The sequence below is a fragment of the Triturus cristatus genome, chromosome 10, assembly GCF_964204655.1.
Source record: "Triturus cristatus chromosome 10, aTriCri1.1, whole genome shotgun sequence".
Classification (NCBI taxonomy): domain Eukaryota; kingdom Metazoa; phylum Chordata; class Amphibia; order Caudata; family Salamandridae; genus Triturus; species Triturus cristatus.
In genome coordinates, this window is record NC_140593.1 from 809438999 (window position 1) to 809458713 (window position 19715).

Genomic DNA, 19715 nt, shown 5'->3' on the forward strand with positions numbered 1-19715 from the left:
AGTATCCCACACCTCCTTCCAGTAAAGACCCATCGCTGGGCAAGACCACAACATATGCTCCAGTTCCACCCCCACCCTCGTGCATCTGGGACATGCCGCCTCTTGGACCTTAAAGTATTTCTGTATTTTGCTAGGCGTCAAATACGCTCTGTGGAGGACATAGAAGTGGATGAGCTGAAACCGTGCATTCCTCGTGCTCTTCCAGGCCCGTCGCAAAGGGGTTACTGTAGTCTCATAATGCATAGATGTGCATGCAGGATGATGCATGCGCATGTCAAAATCACCAAGCTGGACTCATTTATTTAGAATTTTAATTTTTCGATGCTATCAGTAATAACCCTTTTTCCCAAAAGCAAAGCCAAAAGGCAAGACCTATTCAATATGCAAATGCTTGTTAATAAAAGTCGTGCTTGGGTTAGCGTGGCATGTACTTTACCTCTGCTGCTACTGCTCTCCACATCATGGTCATTTATTGGGGAGGTCACGTCCCGGTATCGAATGTCTTCTGGATCTAACACAGTTTCGTCTTCATTGTTAAAGGTAACATAGCCGTGCAGCGGAACTTGCTCTGGAAGTCATAAAATATTAGATGAGTATTCAAAAGGAACTCGAGATGCTACAATAAACAGGAACATGGAGTGCCTACGGATGTTTAGTCAATGCAAAAGAGTCAAGGAAATCCCCACGAGCTTCCTTTCAGGAATAAGAGGGACAAGTCATTGAATTGGATATCAATTAAAATCTGGCATTTCCAAATATTCATCATACAGGAGGAAATGAGTACAAGAAGAAAATGATTGTTCTCCTATAACAAACTATTGAAACTGTCAACTTGTGGAAGGACAGCAAACTACTTCTCAAACAATTCCGTCAAGTAGCTTGACCGATGCTCACAAACTGCTGCCAGGTAGTTAGCACCACACTCCAAGCACTACCCCCATCTAATACATTCAGTTTGAGATTTTCAGCAGGGGCACTGAGGGTGGGCTGGAAATGTAGACAACAACTTGTTCAAAGGCAACAAAAGATCTTCAGGGATTTTAAAGGTCAAATATCATGACCATTAAATAAGTACAGCGGTGCTGGGGAACATTCATTCATTGTAAATGGGGACCGGTGACAGTTTTTGCTGGACCCACTGTACTTTAAGAAATGTCCATCTAGCTTCAGTAAATTGTCTAGGAACCATGTGTATTTCAGCCAATGCCAGGCGGAACAAACTCTTGTTCAGTGTGAACTATCAAGGATAGCTACCTAGGTAAACAAATACAATCACCAGTGTTACTGCTGGTTCTAAAACAGCACCACTACTCCACTGACCATCCTCTCCTTGCTGTGAAACATCTACGTCTGTTGTTTCTGTGGTAAATGAAGATACATGTTAGCCAGTGGTATAGGTCAAACAGGATTGGGTTTATTCTCATGATAGGAGTCTCAGGTTACAGGTAAAGATGGTAGTAAAGAACGAGGAAGGCTCCACCGTGAGCCACATCCTTGCTGTTCAGCACATGCATTCCAACGGACACTCACTCAAATCATGCACACATCAGCATTCTACTACCACACACTCACACTGGCTGAGCAGCAAGGGACCTTTAACTAAGGAGAGAATGCATGGCAAAGAAATGAAAATACCAGTTTCCCTCACCTGCACTCAGACCTTTCAATTGCCACTTCTCTTTTTTTATCATCTAGCTACCGCCTTCACTCCTTTTCAGATTTTTTCCCTGCTGTCCTGTTTCTTTTTCCTAGATAAATGTAAATACTGACACCACTGCCTGTAGGGTGTTCGTTTGTAAAAAAAAACATTGACACTAGGCTGGGTACTGTAGCGCTACATGAAAATCTTAAATAATAATGTTCTATGTAAGGAGCACGTAAACATCCTGGGACATGTACATATATGGTCTTGGAAATGGAAAGGGTTAGATTCCCCATTGCGCTCACCACGTATGCAGACATATAGGCACTAGAAAAACAGCAGGCGACAGAGGGGTACTCCTCTACCATGGCACAGAAATGGTTACTAGATGCACACATTACTGTGCTAGGTGGCTGAACCATGTGTTGCTAGCAACTCTGCTGCTGGACACTCCTATGTTTAGTGACAAGCAAGTACAGCAAAATTATTATCATTATTTGATGACTTTTTTAACCAAAATTCTATTTGTTTCACATCCCTTTTCGTATTCTGCTCTGTAATACTGCCATGAAATGGCCTCAAAGTAAACACCGTGAAATGTAAGCTAATGGGGTTTGGGAGGCAGTGGAGAAAACTGAGGAACTTTTACCTGGAGGTTGTAAACATGGAGGAAATTTGCACTTTCCCTTATTTATGCCTTCCACTATCTTGTAGTTTGGCCTAGAAGACATGTTGGATGCTCATTATAGAAATCAGAAGCATCTTGCTATGAAATTCTATACTTTGCTACAAAACACAGAATAAATTCTGCGCACACAGTGAGAAGAGGATTGAGGCCAGAGTGGGCATCCATAGAGGGTATGACACCAATATCTGGCGCCTAGATAACAGCACAGAAAATACTGGCCCTCATGAAAGGAAGTTTTGGAACAAAGTGTTTTAACACCCGAGAGGCTTTTCAAAGTCTTAGAAATGGACGTTAGCTACAATTCAAACAGCCCACGAGAGATCATGTAGGTATGAGAACATAAACTTATTACCTTCTGGGAAACAGAAGCTGAAAACCTCAGCATTGATTTTATCATTACAGACCAAAATCTGGAACCAAAGTCGGCTAATGCTTTTTCAGGGGCTATAAAGAAGGAAATTGCTGCTCTGCCTCAGGATTTTGATCTCCAGGCACTGGAAAAAGTACTGTATCGCAAAACTATCAGACATGCTGGATGCCCTTAATTTTATTCAACATATTTAGGCAATCCACAGGGACGTGGACTTTTTGCACACACTATGAGCCAGAGCCTGCCAGTTGGCACGGTCTTGATGAAAAAAAAACAAGTATTTTCTAATACATGTACATCTTCATTTTGTGAAGAGTTGCTCACTTTAAACTGCAATTTGGGATAGGGATATCCTCGGTCATTGCCTAGGAGCCTGTTCTATTTGCCAAGTGAAATCACAGAATTTACAACCAGGGTAATGGTGACATGACCAAGAGAACACTGGAGTTAGCTGCATCAAGAACTACAATAAAAGGAATACAGAACAAAGTTTCAGAAACAATGGAGCCGCCGTTAAGTCGGGGACTTTATTTTTGCAGGAAATAGTGTTAAAATTTTATTTTAAATGTTTGATGCTCTTTTTCCTAATCTCTCATTTTAATGCCTGGATGAATGTTCAGGAGCGGAATGTTCGGATACATATTCTAAAAAAGCTTTTTATACTGCACACATTTTAGAGTCAAAGGCAAAACGCTTAAAAAAAATAATCTATAAAAGCATGCTATATTGCAATTTTACTTGATATTTCAGTATTAGCTGAAATGTTTCAAAAACTCCAACCCTTGTACAAAATTTGTTAGACTTGTACTGTAAAAGGGAAGCAGACGATGTGTGTGCCTACAAAGATCTAAATTGTATTTGCCAAGCACACAAAACGTGGTAAAACAGCAGCTTTGATAAAGCTTGAACCAGCATTGTAAAGGCTTTCTTGAGATAATAGGAGCATGTGACTTCTATCAGCTGTAACGTTAGGACTACACCACTGAATTTATGAAAAGCTGGGATCAAAGCTTATACTGGGTATTAAAGAATTGTAAAAAAGCAGAAAGAACTGAATCACAAACGTCACAGTCCCTTCCCCACTGAAATGTCTAGAAATGTATTCATGATGTGATTTTTTTTGTTGCTATGTACAAATAACACCATGAATTCCTCATTTACATTCTGTACCACATCTCCAGGAAAAATATGTAAGACAGTTTGTAACTAAACTTGAAGAAGTTACAAATGTCTGTTTGACTCCATGAAGGTAACAGGCATTAGATTTTATTTTCAAAGTGGTGTGTTGTGACACATGACCACATTCTACTCTCATTACTGCGAAGAGGCTTCAGGTCATGTGTTATACCTTCAGGCAGGCCTGGCTTTTTATTCAATGTGGAGTATGCTGGGACATGGAAGCTGCAGGTAAATTGAGCACAACAAACGTGGATTGATTCACAAACCTTTTTTCCTCAAGTGTGCTTTACTCTTGATGTTCAGAAGTAATTCACATACATACCTTTATTAAAATGCAACTAATCACTGAAGAAAACAAAATCCCTTAACCTTGGAAAAATGTAGAATGCACTCTGGAGCCTACACAAATATACAAAATAACCTCTCGTGGCATGCATGAACCACCTGCCACAGGTGTATACAGGCATATGGCTAAGACCCCCACAGACCAGAAGAACATGGTACTTACCCTGGATACTGTAACCGCAGACTCTTCACTTTGTCAATATCCCCAGGTGAGGTGCCAGACTTGATCCAGAAAGGTCAAAGCAGAGCTGTTACATGCTAGCTGATGGCGCTGTGTGACTCTGCATCAATGTTGTTCCACTCCGAAAGTGGAGAACTGAGCCACATATAAGCGCCATCCATGAGCACGGGTGGTAGTTTCTTTCAGAACTTAGACTGGCGCTCAAATGCGGAGCCTATTGGCAAATTGAACAAATCAATGTGCAGATTCCTAGATTGGGATCTTTTTAGATGGAAGAGACCATACCACAGAATGGGGAGGTGGGAGGGCAATGAATATTCTGCACTTAGAGTATCCACCAGAAGGTATCGAAGGGAAGTAACTAGTTCAGCTGAAGGATACTTCTAACTGCAAATTCCACTCCTTGTGAATGGATTGATACCAGAATCATTACCTTTCAAGGTGGTTGATCTGTGGAACAGCACAGACTAAAACGTCCTGCAGGCCCAGGTGGGTACAATGGCCATCTCTACGGACATGACTGTTAAGGCAACAGTGCTTCGATAATGTATGCACTGATTGCCGTACAGATACCTGAACGATATCCAGGACAGGCCGTCAGTATGCTAACACAGTGGTAGTAGCTTTGGCTCTGGGGACGGAGCACATGTAGGCCTTCTGGAGGATGCTTTTTAGTAAACGTGTAGTAGATCCTAATGCAGAATACTATCCATGGAGAGATGGTCTGTTTCTGCACTGCCATGCCCCTTCTCTGCCCCAGAGAACCAAGTAAAGGCCTGTTCATCCACTCAATGTTTTTAGTACAACTGATGTAAAAGCTCACTTGGGGTCCAAACAATGGAGGCCCTCTTTCTCTTTCATGTAGTAAGGCAGAGCAAAAAAGGGTGAAAGAATGATGGCTTATCCGGCGTGTAGAGGCATCGCAACCTTTGGCAGGAATGCAAGTAGAGTCCTGAGAAAACATTTATCTGGCAAAAGGTGGTATGAAGAGGCTGATCAAAGTGGGCCTGAAGTTCACACACCCGGTGTGTGGATGTTAATGCCACCAGTACGACAGCTTTTAAACTGAGCAGGCACAACAAGCAATGGTGCATTGGTTCAAAAGGAGTAGACATCAGAAGGATGAGGACTAAACTAAAGTTCCAGTGTGGCATTACAACAAGTGTAGCTGCAAAGCTTTTATAAATCACATCACAACTGGTGATTTGACAAGGACAATTAAGCAACCAAAAATAAAAAAGCCTACAAGCAACTGTGTATTGCTGGGCCAAAAATTAAGCGAACACCACCACACCGACAGTTTTGTCTGCAAGGGGACTATATGCCGGGTACTTCAACATGCCACAAACTAGTCTCAGCGCCCTTCATTTACAGATTTTGTGGATGGGTGTCTGACTGCTAAGATGAGATCAACAACCTCGACCGAAGATTTAAAGAACTAAGCTAATGCCGCTCAATCTCCCTCCACTGACATGCAGATTGTGCAGGCTCGGTACAAGACCCCGCCCTGTTGCTGCAACAGGAGGTCTTTCCTGATCTGAGGGCAGATGCTCGGGTCCAGAAATTTCGGGTATCACTCTCCAGGCCCTATCCGGTGCCTAGAGGATGACTTGGGCTCGCTCATTCCTGATTTTCTTCAGAACCCAGGGCAGGAGAGGCAGCAGCGGGAAGGCATTCAGGAGTCCTGTGCCCCAGTCTATATGGAATACATCTCAGGAAGAAGTTCCTTGGGAACTGCAGATCGAAAAAGTGCTGACACTGCATGTTTTGGAAGTGGAGAACAGAACTAGCAAGGAGTTTCCCCAATGCTAGAAGATACCCCCTGCCACCTTCAAATGCAATTGCCATTTGGGATCTGCTAAGCATCACCAACTGAGTTCATCCACCATGGAGCTTAAAGATCCTGCCAGGTAGGGTACTACCAGGGAAATCTCCTGATGATTCAGTCAGCTCCAGAGGTGCATGGCCTACTGGCACAGGATCCTGGACCCTAACCCACTTATTGCAATACCTTATGCCAGCGGTGTCATCCTTGAGAACCTGCACACCACCTCCCTGCACCCTTTGATGGCTGACAGGAAGGCCTTCAACACCAAACCAACAGACAGTAGCTCGAACAAGTTGATGTAGAGTTAAGTGTCTACTCCACCAGATATCTCTGATCTCAAATGGCCTCCTCAATATAGTAGTGACATGCATGTCACCACAGTCAGCTTTGGGTGAGGTAGGTAGAGGGGTGTGACGGATGCTGGTCCAACTACAGTTGAGTAGCCACCACTGCAGATCTTTTGCAGTCTCCTCTGACACTTGATGGAATCTGGAAAGGATCCCCATGGTGCTAGGCCCACAGAGACGTCAGGTCCCACTGCAATGCTCACATGGACCATCTGCATTATGGGTGAGCAGGATGCAGGAAGCCAATAGGCCCAGACGCATCAGAGCCATACTCACTGAGAGCCAGAACAGAGTTTGAAACATGAGGATCATAGGACAAATCCTAGATTAAGTGATCTGGATAAAAAGCTCAAAAGTGTACCCTATTCAGACGATGCAAGGGAGCATATGCAAAGGAATTAGTTGTGACTTTGGCAGGTTGATCGCGAAACCCAACAACGTAAAGAGGTTCGCTGTGGGAGGTGGTCCATGACGGACTGTTGCGAGCTTGCTTTCAACAGGCCCCCTCCGATGGGCAGAAACCATCACCTGAGTGAACACCCCCGGGGCACTGGTGAGGCTGGAAGGAACTCCCAAAAAAACGAAAGTGCTTGGGACACATTTTGAACTTCATATAGCACCTGTGGGCTTGCAGGATGGAGATGTAAAAATAAGCATCCTGCAGGTCCAAAACACCATCCAGTCTTCAGGACCCAGGGCAGAAAGAACCTGGACCTTAGTGAGCATCTTGAATTGGTCTTTACGCAGAAAGACAGTGAGAGGTCAAAGGTCAAGCATAAGACTTAGGTTTTCACGCTGAAGTAACAAGTCTCCACTTCCGATGCCAGTACTCTTTCTACGTCTTCTTTGCCAAAAAGATGGTCCTCCGTCAGGTGTCCTACCAGAGGTGGCAGTGATATTTTGCCACTTCCTCAGGAAATGGCTAATGCTCCCGTACCACTGCATGGAGGTGCGCTGCTAAGAGCGCACTAAAGGGGTTTGTGGTTGTTGCTGGATGGGCGGAAGACTGAAAAGAATGCTGCCCCTGATGGCCACGCTATTGTCTGATGAACCCACAGACTCTACCTCAAGAGGGCTGGGAAACCTGTGTTGGTGGGAGCTGGCGTCGTCTGTACACCAGGTTCCTGGCACAACCTCTAAAAGGGCGAAATTGCTATGAGGATTGCCTGACTGCAGCTAAAAGACGCAGATAAAGTGCAGCGGTTCTGCTTTCTTTAAATCGTTTGAAGGCGGAGTCTGCCTTTTAGCAAAACAGATGGGAGCCGTCAAAAGATATGTCAATTAAAGACGCATGGATGTCCCGGGAGAAGCCAGTGGACTGCATCCAACTGTAGCATTGAAGCACCATGCTAGTTCCTATAGACTAACTAGACAATCTGAGGTGGCCAGGCCCAAGTGGAAGCCAAATTTTGACTCATTCCGGCCATCTTGAATGTTTTGGGCTAAGGAAACCCTTAAGGCTTCTGGGACTGCAGGTAAGCTCTCACCCACTTAGTCCCAAAGTGCATGGGCATAAGGTCCAAAGAGGCAGCTCGCATTCAATGACCTCAATGCAAGATTGGCTGAAAAGAACATATGTTTACAAAAAGTACCCACTCATGTATTCCTATGAGGGAGAGTGGTTCAAAAAGTCTTCAGGTTCACTCAACTGGTGGACACCTGCACCACCAAACTTTCTTGGGTCGGTTGTTGGATCAGAAAATCCATGTCACCTGGGACACCTGACAAAGAGTTGTAGAGTACCACCTGCTGGTACGTAGGAGCACTACTTTGAATTTTCCTTAAAGTAACTGTTAATGCCTGTCCATCAACTGTCTCATCTTTCTGGGCTATTGCTAGAGTCGATGGGAATAGCAGCTTTCCTGTGTTACGTCTCTCTATGACCTGCTGCAAGACCGGTGCAAAAACTGCTCTTTAGTGGTCAAAGGCAGATGCCCATCATCACACCAGTTGCTGAAGTTTCACATTGTGTTTCTAAATCCTCGGAGTCATGGATTGTTTTTTTTTACCAGATGGCTGCTCTCATTCACTTTTTAGACCACTGAATAAAGACATGGCTGTGATTATTGTATGTTATCTAAGAGTACAGTGATTAGCCTTTGAATCTACCATACCATTATAGGAGATCACATTTAAACAAAATGTTGCACAACTGCTTCTGGCTGCCAACAATTGTGAATCAGCTAGCTACATACAGATCCTTAACCTTCCAGAAACATTTAGTTTAGAGAGAACTACTGGGTACCTTTGGGTCTTCATGCCTGTTTCCAATCTCCCTGTAAAGTCAAAGGGCTGTGTGGAACTCTGCAAGGTTGAACATAGTACTCTTCTTGTGTACTTTCATGCCCCCAAAGAAGATGTCTGTCAGTGAATTCATCAGAACTCTTCAAAGGCCTTTATTGTGCTTAGCATGCTTATGTGGGTACCACTGTACTACACCAGCTAGCTCATCAGTAGCCAAATAAAATGATGCTCTTGACATGTGGTGTGTTCACGGGTCTGACATAACCTTGAATTCTGATTCCTTGTTTGAAATCACCTTGGATTATACAACCCTCAGGGAAAATTAACAACAAGCATCAAGCATGAGCTGTGTAATAAGATGGGAGGAAGGGTTCATCAGCCAGCTGTTAGAGTGTGGATTAATATAACCAGCAACAAATCAGATATTTCATGGACTGTTGTCTGACCACATTTCTGTCATTCATGCCGCACTGCAGGACAAATGCTATGGGATGCCAATTACTTCCACTAGCTTATCCTTTACAGCAGTCTAGACTTAAGGTCCCATTGACAGGCCTGGCAGTTCGGGCTGACCTGCTCCTACTGAAGCACGACCAAGGTGGGTTTGCATGTAGCTGGTTCCAATCTGAGCTGGCAGGGTGGGGAAAAACACGAGGGAACAAATTGTGGCCCAGAGTAAATTTTAAAACAAAGGCTGAGTTGAATGTAAGCAATCTACACATCCCTTTTTTGCTTTTCTACTTCTAATCAACGCACCCTGGTACAATCAGATATCTAAGACTGGCAATGCACGTCCTCTGGTATCCCACTCAGGGGTCAGTCTTTGAAAGGTCCACCTAGAATAACCAAAGCACCTGAGCCTCAGGACATTGAGCACATCCGGATGGCGTTCTGCTATCTTCCCTATGATATGAATAGATTACCAGCTTTATATAGCATGATATATGAACAAAATCATACTTTTGACAAAGGGAAATAAATTGGGGAAAAATGTACTTGGTGTGCCTGAAATGGCCTACTCTCATATTGACTTATATTTTCATTGTGTGTACATATCCGGAGGGAAGCAGTACACTGTGCAGCCTTGTGATACAGGTATCTCTATCCAGAGTCATTAAATGCAGTGTGCATAAGGGCATTCATGTTAAACTCATGTTCCGTGTGGTACATCATACTGTTTCCAAGCAATGTAATAACAGTGAAAGAAAAGATGAAGTGAAACTAGCATTGCAGTTTAAGCTGTGACATGCAGTGCCCACTTTCCAGTTTCAACAAATTTACTTTAATACTTGTATTTGCAATTATACACCTTCATACTATATGATAAATGTACAAAGTCCAATTCACGAAGTGTGTCTCCTAATAACGCACTTAGACCTACAGTTGGACAAATCTATAAAATATGTATGGGTAAAGTGTATATGATTCACTGAGGTTGTACCTGCATGTGCAGGTTCTAAATACATGTAATGTACACACTGCAATTGTACATGCATACCAGTGGGCATGAAAAATTAAGGATTTCCAGGATAGGGTGAGAGCAGAGGATAAAGATATGCAATGCAAATGTAGTTTACAAGTACAAGGTAGTAACTTTTCAGTATTTGCAAAGGTTGAGAAATGTATTTGCTACACTTAGCTGCTTTTTACTGGGAAAGAAGCAGCTATCCATGCATGACTTCAAGATGTGTCTAATACAGGGTGGCGTGTAAAAAGAAAAACTGTAGTTTGAGGACTGAAATTTGAAGTCGAAATACCAACATTTCACTACCCTCCACATACGATTCAAAGTGAACCTTAGCAAATGTAACAGAAGCTTGAGAAATATGGTGGGACATCTGAGATTTTGTTCATCAGACCTACACCAACAATTTGTTGCATAGAGGATGCTATCGCTAGAGCACCTTACCACTACGAGGTGGACTCTTCACTTTGGTTCCAACTGCAGTTATCTTGGCCAGAGCCTGAGGGCCCTCGTGGATGCTAGGGCCTTTAGCCTTTCGCGCTGGCCTCGGTCTCCGAGGGGCTGAGCTGGATTCATCAGAAGAACTTAAGTCTTCATATCGCCCTGAAAGAAGCAAATGTAACAAGACTGGGTAAATTAATCGAAGTAGGGTAAGGGTGGAGAAGAGCTAGACAAGTGTGACCCGAGAAGAGAATAGTGTGGGGGGTAAGCAAAGGACTGGTGAAGCTGTGTTTAGGGAATTATACTATCAGGCATTAACACACAGGTCGAGGTTTAGCCAAGAACAAACCTGATCGGGGGCACTCACTCTAATCCGGAAATGGAGCCCAAAAAGTAGTCAAATGCCATTGCCTTGCCAGACATTGCTGGAGACTTTTCAGACATCAATGGGAGCAAATTCTGGAGGATGTCTGTAGGAATGAGGCTTAGCAGAATAGTTTCAAATGAAAATAATATACATATCTATCTTTATCTCGATATATAGATATAATATACACGTGGCCAGGTCCAACAAAACAGAAGTGGCTCCCCACTTCTATTTTGTGGGACCTGGCCACAAGATGACTTCACTGGCCTTTCACACAAATACTACCCCCAATGTGACATGGAACTCCAGTGATTACTTGATATCCCACTTTGAATTTCCACACTACTGAGTTTCCATTGAGCAGCTCCAAGAATGCTATTTTCCACTCATAGGATGTGCCTTTATTATAAAACATTGAGTTATGAACCAGAACACACTGTCATGACAGAGGAATACTTTTCCGCATATTACTATTATGTGTGTTCTTTTTCATTGTGTAACGTGCGCACCTTGCGACCAATACCAATTTGGGCACTTGATTGTTGTGCCATATGTGAGGTAATGATTACATGCTGCATTTGATATCTAATTTTTGTAACAATTTATTTGACAATTTATCTGATATGTAGTGTAATGCATATCTTTATCCACCATTATATTTTCATTCTGCTCGATTTAATTTTGTTTGCATATAATAAGCATGCTCCATTACCTGCAATGTTTCACATATGCACCTGCAATATTACAAAATGGCAGCTGCATTTGTAGCACTTTCAATGGCAATTGAAGCAGTGTGTCCTTTGTGTATGGACAGGAGGCCCCAGCCCCTGGGAGCCCAGTGGTGGGGCCAAAATCAGTTTATACGGGGAGTGATGTCACATAGCCCCTGCTTGCTGAGCCTCTAAAGGCCCCGGGGAGCCCACTCCAGGGGCCGAAATTTTACAAAGTGGGGAGGAGGTTGTGTGGCCCCTTCACTGAGCCATTAAAGGTCCTAGGAAGCCCAGCCCCTGGGCCAATTACTTTATGTGAGGGGGCCCACATGGCCACCCGCGGAACATAGTGCTTCCCCTTCCTGTACCGGCAACAAAACTTGTGAATGCTCCCGCTTGGCGGGAAGTTTTTTTAATCTCCTGCCAAGCAGGAGCAAATTCCACGACTGCTCCCAGAGGGCGGGAGCTTCAAAAATGCTCCTGCCCACTGGGTGAAGACTTTTGATCTGTGAAACAGATGAAAATATGGCTCCTGCTCGCAGGGAGAAGTATTAGTAGTTGCTCCCTGTTGGCAGATGCAATGCTGGCTCGCGCTACATGTGGGGAGCCGGCTGGGGCCTTGTGACTCCCTGTGTGGGTTCGGGGGCAGCGTGGGGTTGCCTGCATGCAGAAGGTAGGCTGTCGGGCCTGTGACTAACCCCAGCCGTGCACGACCAAAGATACAGAAGAGTGTGGGGTTGGCTGCCTTTACGGGGTTGGTCACAGGCCAGGCGTTGTGGCCAATGTCTCACGGGGTTGGTCACAGGGCAGGCCCTGCAGCCAACCCCTACACACAAACACATATGTGTACACACACACACACTTATTTTTTTCCCCACAAAAAAACCCCAAAGGTTTTAGCGACTGTATAGTTAGGTTTAGATTTTACATACAAAACCATAGAATTTCACCAGTTTTGTTTTTTCTCAAGTAACTATAACTCGTGCCTTGCACCCACGCCATGCACAGTTTTCTCATCAATAATTTCATTGCAAATGTTGCAGTGATATTATCAATGATGTCATAGAAGATGCTATGAGAAATGTAATATGTGGGGTAATTAGCAGTGCATGGCGAGGGAGCAAGCTATAGTTACCTTGGGGCACAAGTTACAGTTACTTAGGATAACTGTAACTGCTGGATTTCTATGGTTTTGTGGGTGTGTAAAATCTGAATCTAAATATAAAGCCACTGTAACATTTGTTTTTTTAGTGCGTGTCTAAGACTTTTTTTAAATTTAATTTCCAAACTATAACGTCCCTGTAACCTGGGTGTGCGAGTGGGTCTCTGAGTCACTGAGTGGTTGTGTGAGTGGCTGTATGGTTGTGTGAGTGGCTGTATGGGTGTGTGAGTGGCTGTATGGGCCTCTGAGTGGGTGTGTGGGGGTAGGATTGGGGTGTGAGTAGACATGTGAGTGCATGTGTGACTGTGTGGGTCTGTGAGTGGGTGTGTGAGTGGTTGTGTGAGTGGTTTTCTGGGTCTCTGGGTAGGTGCGTGAGTGGCTGCATTGGTGTGTGAGTGGTTCTCTGGGCCTCTGAGTGTGTGTGTGTGTGAGAATGGTTGTGGGGGCAAGTGAGGGTGTCAGTGAGTATGTGAGTGATCTGGGTGTATTTTTTAAAATTGGGATCTGGGTCTGCGGATCTGTCGCAGATTCACACGAGGGCCGTAATGGATCCACACACACCCAAAGAAACGCTTTTGGACAATTTTGTGTCCATGAGAGGTCCCTCCCAGACCACTCTACCAATCCCATGGGGTCAGGATACCTCTATCCTGACCCCTTATATCCCATTAACATTTTATTCCCCTCCCCATCCGGAACCGTATCCCGATTGACAAAATGGTGGCCACAACTTTTCTCTCAGGTTGCTGCCAGCCAATCACGGCACTGATGTTGACACATGGATCCGCCGATCCACCACAGTGGATCCGCATCGCTAGATGTACCTAAATCTTTTCTCTTTAATTACTCCAATACTACTAAACAGATTTACACCAAATTACAAAAAATACTCTTTCTTTACCAAGATCTAGCTTTCTACCAAAATTGGTGTAATTCCATTCAGGATTTCGGGCATATACAAAGCCAGTTTCCACAGGTCCTTACTAGGATTACCTATTGACCACCACCAGCAATAAATATATGTTTTGGCAATTATAGTACACATCTTTATTCAAAAACTGAAATGAGTTCAAGAGTTTGATTAACAAAAACAAAAGTGAGATTGCGCCATGTGCAAAGCCACCTTGCTTAACCAAATGCAATGAAAGGAACAGCCTCTGATTCCTCCAGCAAATCACTTTGGCCTTCTTAGTTGTATAAGGTACTATCAAGAGCTGCAATTAAATGCCAAGTTACATATTTGTGTGGGGATTTACCTCTAAGTATAGATGGAAGAGATAGACCAGGCGGGATAGAGACACAAAAGAGGCAGAGAGAGGAAAGGAAGGGACAAAAGAGATGACGAGGAAGAAGTTTGAAAAAGAGTTGCCGTCCCTTACATATCCCACAGGACTGAGTAAAGTTGAATTGTGATCAACCAGCCTCAGGCATCTGATGGGCAGGAATGGATGAAGCAGGAAAGGTACTCAACTCTATTTCTAAAGGTTTCAAGGTGTGTGGAGGAGAGAGGGAGAGATGATTAATTTCAATCTTTCATACATAAGGTGAACTGTCTCTTATGTAATTCAGTGTCAGAGTGGCCATTTCAGACAAGTGCAGAAAAATAACATGCCTTTCAAAAAAGATAATAGTGAGCGTCATGAGCCACAGGAAGGTTTTATGGTCATAAGGATACAAGTGGCAGCCTTCTACAGTGAAATATGTTACGTTGTGCAATTTGTGTATAGCATATGTTCTGCAATTTCATGTCTTCTTAGCAGCCGGAGTAGATAAGTGCACCTTGTTAAAAAAGGATGGTCTACTTCACCAGTCGCAGTCCTGCAACAGGGTGAATCAGCTCACTTACCTATGCATTAGAGAACTGTAGTTCAAGAGTGAATGACAAAAGAGCTTCTGAATCCCAGACATAGAAAAAGCCTATCCGTGTTAACTCTGTGAAGAATATAACTTAATTCAAAGCCATAATTAACAGTGAGTGTGTAGGGCATTACCAGAGTCCATGCGGAGAGCCTTGGGCACGGAGGAACGGTGCTGGTCTAGGAGGCCCACAATCTTCTTGTGTCCATACTTGATAGCCAAAGTTCGAGCAGTATCTCCAGATTTGTCTGTCTCATTTACCTTCACTCCCTGGCAAAGCACAACAGATATGAAGGTTATAAGTCTGCAACCATATGCTTTGTGTAACATGTAAGTGATAAGGTACCGCCTGCCCTACATTATAAGGATATTGTAAGTCACTGAGGAGTTCCATATAGTGGAAGGAGCCCAAAGGCAGAGTTCTTTTATATGGCTATGGCACTCTGAGGTGACTTACAATATCCTTATCATGTACGCCAGGGGGTATTTAATCCCATATAATACAGGATCATGCCATCAACTTTCCCACAAACCACTTAAAACATTGGTGCGTAGCTCTATCATTTGAAAGAGCGAGCAGGTTTACAAACATGAAGAATACAAAAAAAACTCTATTGACAAATTAAACACATCAAAAACCTGTTAGATATTTGTTGCAAACAGATATTAGAAAGAGTTAAATACAAGTCAGTTTAAAACAAGCATTGGCATAGCCAATAGGTCTCGCCTTTGGGACCTTATAAGTGTTTAGCTATGCAACAGTTGCATAACTAAATACTTATAAGGTCCCAAAAGCGAGACCTATTGGCTATGCAAAGCGGCCATGTGGCTGGGAAAGTGAAAGTGATCGATCACGATCAAACATCAAAGCGGCCGCGAAAGTTAAAGTAATCGCAGTAAAGCGCGGCGCGCGCCTGCACACATGCACTGTAGCTCTAGGCTGGCCTGGTAGCACTTTTTGGACCCTCTCAATAAGTCTCGCCAGACCAGCACATGCGCTGGGTCAGACGAGACCTAAAAAAGGTGCATTGGCTTGTGTAGTGTAGAAACATGCAGAAAGATTTTAGCTTTTCTCCTCCATCTAAGGAGTGCAAAAATTAAACATATTCTTTCTGCTGGTCACTGTAAATAGAAGACAAACCCCTGGTAAGATTAAAAACAACATTCAGGATGATTACAGGTTAAATGAGCGAAAGAATGACATTTAGGCATCACTGCTTCATTGCTTTGATGGTACGGATGAGCCCAGCAGCATGCAAAAATGTTGTCACTCCAACAACAATCACCTCTCTAGTGTCTGAGCGTAAAGTGCGTAGTGCAAGGACATAATGATAAAAACCCAGAAGTTTGAACACAGGCTTCAGCCATTGTTCACTTCGCCTAACGTATGAGGGACAGAAAAAGGCAAGGTGATGAAGAGTTTCCTCCACCAAATTGCAAAAGGGCCACTGGCTGGAGTTACAGTACTTCACGCCCCATCTAATGCAGGAACTGTTCACCGGCAGGACTCCATACCTCCATTTTAGGAAGAGTTGCAATGGGGTAGGTCTTGGGATAAATATCAAAAAGCATTCCATAAGCAGGAGTAAGCTTAATATCTAGAAAGAGGTCAGTTAGGCTCCCTGCTTTGACATGTTTAAGTTAAACCACAAATACGCCTTTACACAATCTCTAATCAAGGAGCGAGGGACTTGCTTCGCAATGACCAGGGTATCCCACAATAGAGGCAAGCCAATGTCATACAACATAGATTTAATATGGGCAAACCAGGCGATCTTCACACAGCACAGAGATTTTAAAAGTGCCTTAATCGAGACTCTGTGGGATTCTAGCTCATCTGTTGACCAGAGCCTATGCCAATACATGATGGGACGGGGCATAGTATGTTGGTTAATCGGAAGGATACCAAAGTCCAAAAGATTAGGGAGGCCAGGTGGCACCCTGGGGGTGATTAAGAATAATTCTCACAAACCTATTATTAATTTTATTTTTTCGAGGTCATCAGCCCTGACATGTCCCCACAGTTCTACACCGTACATATACTCTTTGCTTTGAGATGACACACTTCCACCACTGGTTCAAGGGGACATGCATAGGCCTTTTGCGCAATTTAGATACAGCAACAGCTTCTTGTTGGAGCTTCAGTGAGCACTTCTTAATATGCGTGGACCAGCTCATTTTATTGGTTAAGCAGACCCCCAAGTACACAAACTCCAACACTTTCACAAGAGGAACACCCTGCACGATTATATTTGCCCTGCCAGATGTATATGGATTAAATGCCCTAAATTGTGTGTTTTATTAAATATTAAGCTCAATTCAGTTTTAAAAAATTAAGGCGCAATAGCTTGGAATGTGTAGAAACATGCACAAGGATTCTAGCTTTTCGCCTCTATCTAAGGAGTGGGAAAAATAACAAAATTCTTTGCTTGTCACTTTAAGCTATTAAAATAGAGCAGAAAGAAAAGCAACATTCCGTTATCGTTGCTTTAAAGAGCTGCTTCAATAATGCTACGTGACTGAACCTTACTTTCCCGTCGGCTGCTGGCTCTGGCAGCAGGCACTGTGAGATCAGAACTCGACTGTTTTTAACTCATATGTTGAGTCTGGACGTCTTTTCTTTCTTATCCGCGACTGAGTGTGTCAAAGATTTTTACTTTTCACTTCCCTGTATATCCTCAGAAAAAATCATACATAGCACTTATAATGGCTTACCTTATATACATACAATAAGTAAACACCACTTGATGGCTACAAAGCACCATCTCGGTTAGGACACTTACATGATTCAGCAGGTGCTGGACAATTATTTCATGGCCAGAGGCTGCTGCTTCCATCAAAGGGGTAAATCCATGAAGAGGTTCCCTGAAAAATAAAGGTATTAGAACATGAGAACATACAGATGAAGAGTCAGCTGCACTAAAAGGAAAGGAAGACGTGTAAGCCCGGAACCTTGGAGAGCACAAGGGTGGAGTGTAGCCAGTGTCTGTAGTCAGCACTGTTCTAAACTGAGAGGTACACCGGGTGGACTACAATGAAGAGTTTCCCAAACCTTTGTGTCAGTATCTCAGTGATGAAGAAAGAAGACTATCATGGTGCCGCCTTATGTGGTCATTTATTACAGTGATGTTAAAAACACATGCAAAATTGTGCCATTTCAAACAGCCTTTAGTAACTGCAGGACGGTACCTTATTTTTTCAGGGGAGATTCTGGGCCCCATGCCTTCAGGTTACTTCATATTTCACAGCAGCTCCAGCTGCCATCCAGGCAGGGCTGATTCAGGGGTTGGGCAATCACATTATGGGGGGTGGAAGGGAGAGGGCGGAGTAGGTGGTCAGTGAGTAAGGACTTCAGTGTGAGGCAATGGTCATCAAATCTCAGTAGGGAATCAGTATTTTTAATAGGGTAAAATCACTTTAGAACACAGCATGATTACTAAAATTAGTATGGTACTAATGAACAAGTTACATACATTTATAAACAATAGAACCTAACAGTGGAACCTTCTAACTGCCAGCACCTAACCTGATATCACTCCAGTAATATTGTCCCTTTCTAAACTTCCAGGGGTCTGTGTGCACACTGAATAGCACCCACTGTCACAGTGCTTGTTCCATCAGGAACCCAACAATTTCAAACACAAGCACAGGTGCACCACATCGCATCATTTAATCCAAAAGGATAAATATAAGGTATTTCAAGAGCAAACAGTTCTTTGATTTTTTCTTTTTATTACAATTTCATTTTGCATAGATAAAAGAAGAGAGTCCAGTTCTAATGACTCTACACACAGTACAGCCGACACGTTTTGTCCTAATGTAGGACTTCTTCAGGGCACTAAATGGAGATGAAGTCAAGTACTTCCTTAAACTGCAAGGGCATCGGTTTCGCTGCTTGTAATTTCTCCTCTGGTACGTTGTATAATTATATCCAAAACCTGCAAGCCATCAATATAGAGACCACGACTAGACGAAAACTGCACGGCACGTTCCACAGTGCGAGATTTAAAACGACATCAGCTTATATTACGATGGATTGCAGAACTATTTCCATAAGTAAAAATCTTCAAAATGTACAGCGAGGGTCTAGGAAGTCAAGGAGAAAACAAGCTGGCACCACATAATAAGAGGGTAGACCTATAATGCGTCCAGTTAAGGTGGACGTACCAGCGTCCAAGAAAATTTGGGTCAAAAATCAATCAGGCAAGAAGAAGACAAACACAATATGGTAATTACAAATAAAGGATGCGCTGGAAACGTAACTCCAAGGGAAATCCGTGCAAGAACAATTTACCTTGGAGTTACGTTTCCAGCGTTTCCCTCTTATTATGTGGTGCCAGCTTGTTTTCTCCTTGACTTCCTAGACCCTCGCGGTACATTTTGAAGATTTTACTTATGGAAATAGTTCTGCAACCCATCGTAATATAAACTGATGTCGTTTTAAATCCCGCACTGTGGAACGTGCCGTGCAGTTTGTCTAGTCGTGGCATCTATATTGATGGCTCGCAGATTTTGGATAAAGTTACTTACATTTGGTAATGCCTTATCTGGTAGAGAGACTATCTAGCTGCAGATTCCTTACCTTAGAATTAACCCCAGGAGTTAGACCAGATCCGGAATTTTTTTCATGAACAGTACCCCTGAGCGCCAGTAGGTGGCGGCGTTCGGCTCCGCATGGAGTCGTTCGTGCCGAATTGCCTTCCTCTGTACCTACACAGGCGCCACCTAGCCGCACAGATGTCAGTTACTTTTCGTGAGTTTCCACACTAGAAGCGCAGAGCCCCGAAGTACAGTGACCACTGATGTTCGATAACTAGAGGCTTGAAAGTGAAAAGCCCTGTCCCTAGAAATCCGTCCGTTGAGCGCAGAGGATGAGTTAATAGGTAATG

The 19715-nt window shown here is 43.5% G+C and overlaps 1 protein-coding gene across 2 annotated transcripts in view; it reads right to left on the reverse strand.

Annotated features, from left to right (window-relative positions):
• The window catches only part of ANKS3 (ankyrin repeat and sterile alpha motif domain containing 3), a 121838-nt gene that overhangs the window by 47056 nt on the left and 55067 nt on the right, over nt 1-19715 (reverse strand). For both annotated transcript variants that reach the window (XM_085628376.1, XM_085628377.1), the window contains exons 5-8: nt 17610-17691; nt 14961-15096; nt 10734-10892; nt 437-568 (exon numbers count right to left, since the gene is read on the reverse strand). In XM_085628376.1, coding sequence (XP_085484502.1) covers nt 437-568; nt 10734-10892; nt 14961-15096; nt 17610-17691 — 509 coding nt within the window. The remainder of the gene's footprint in view (nt 1-436; nt 569-10733; nt 10893-14960; nt 15097-17609; nt 17692-19715) is intronic.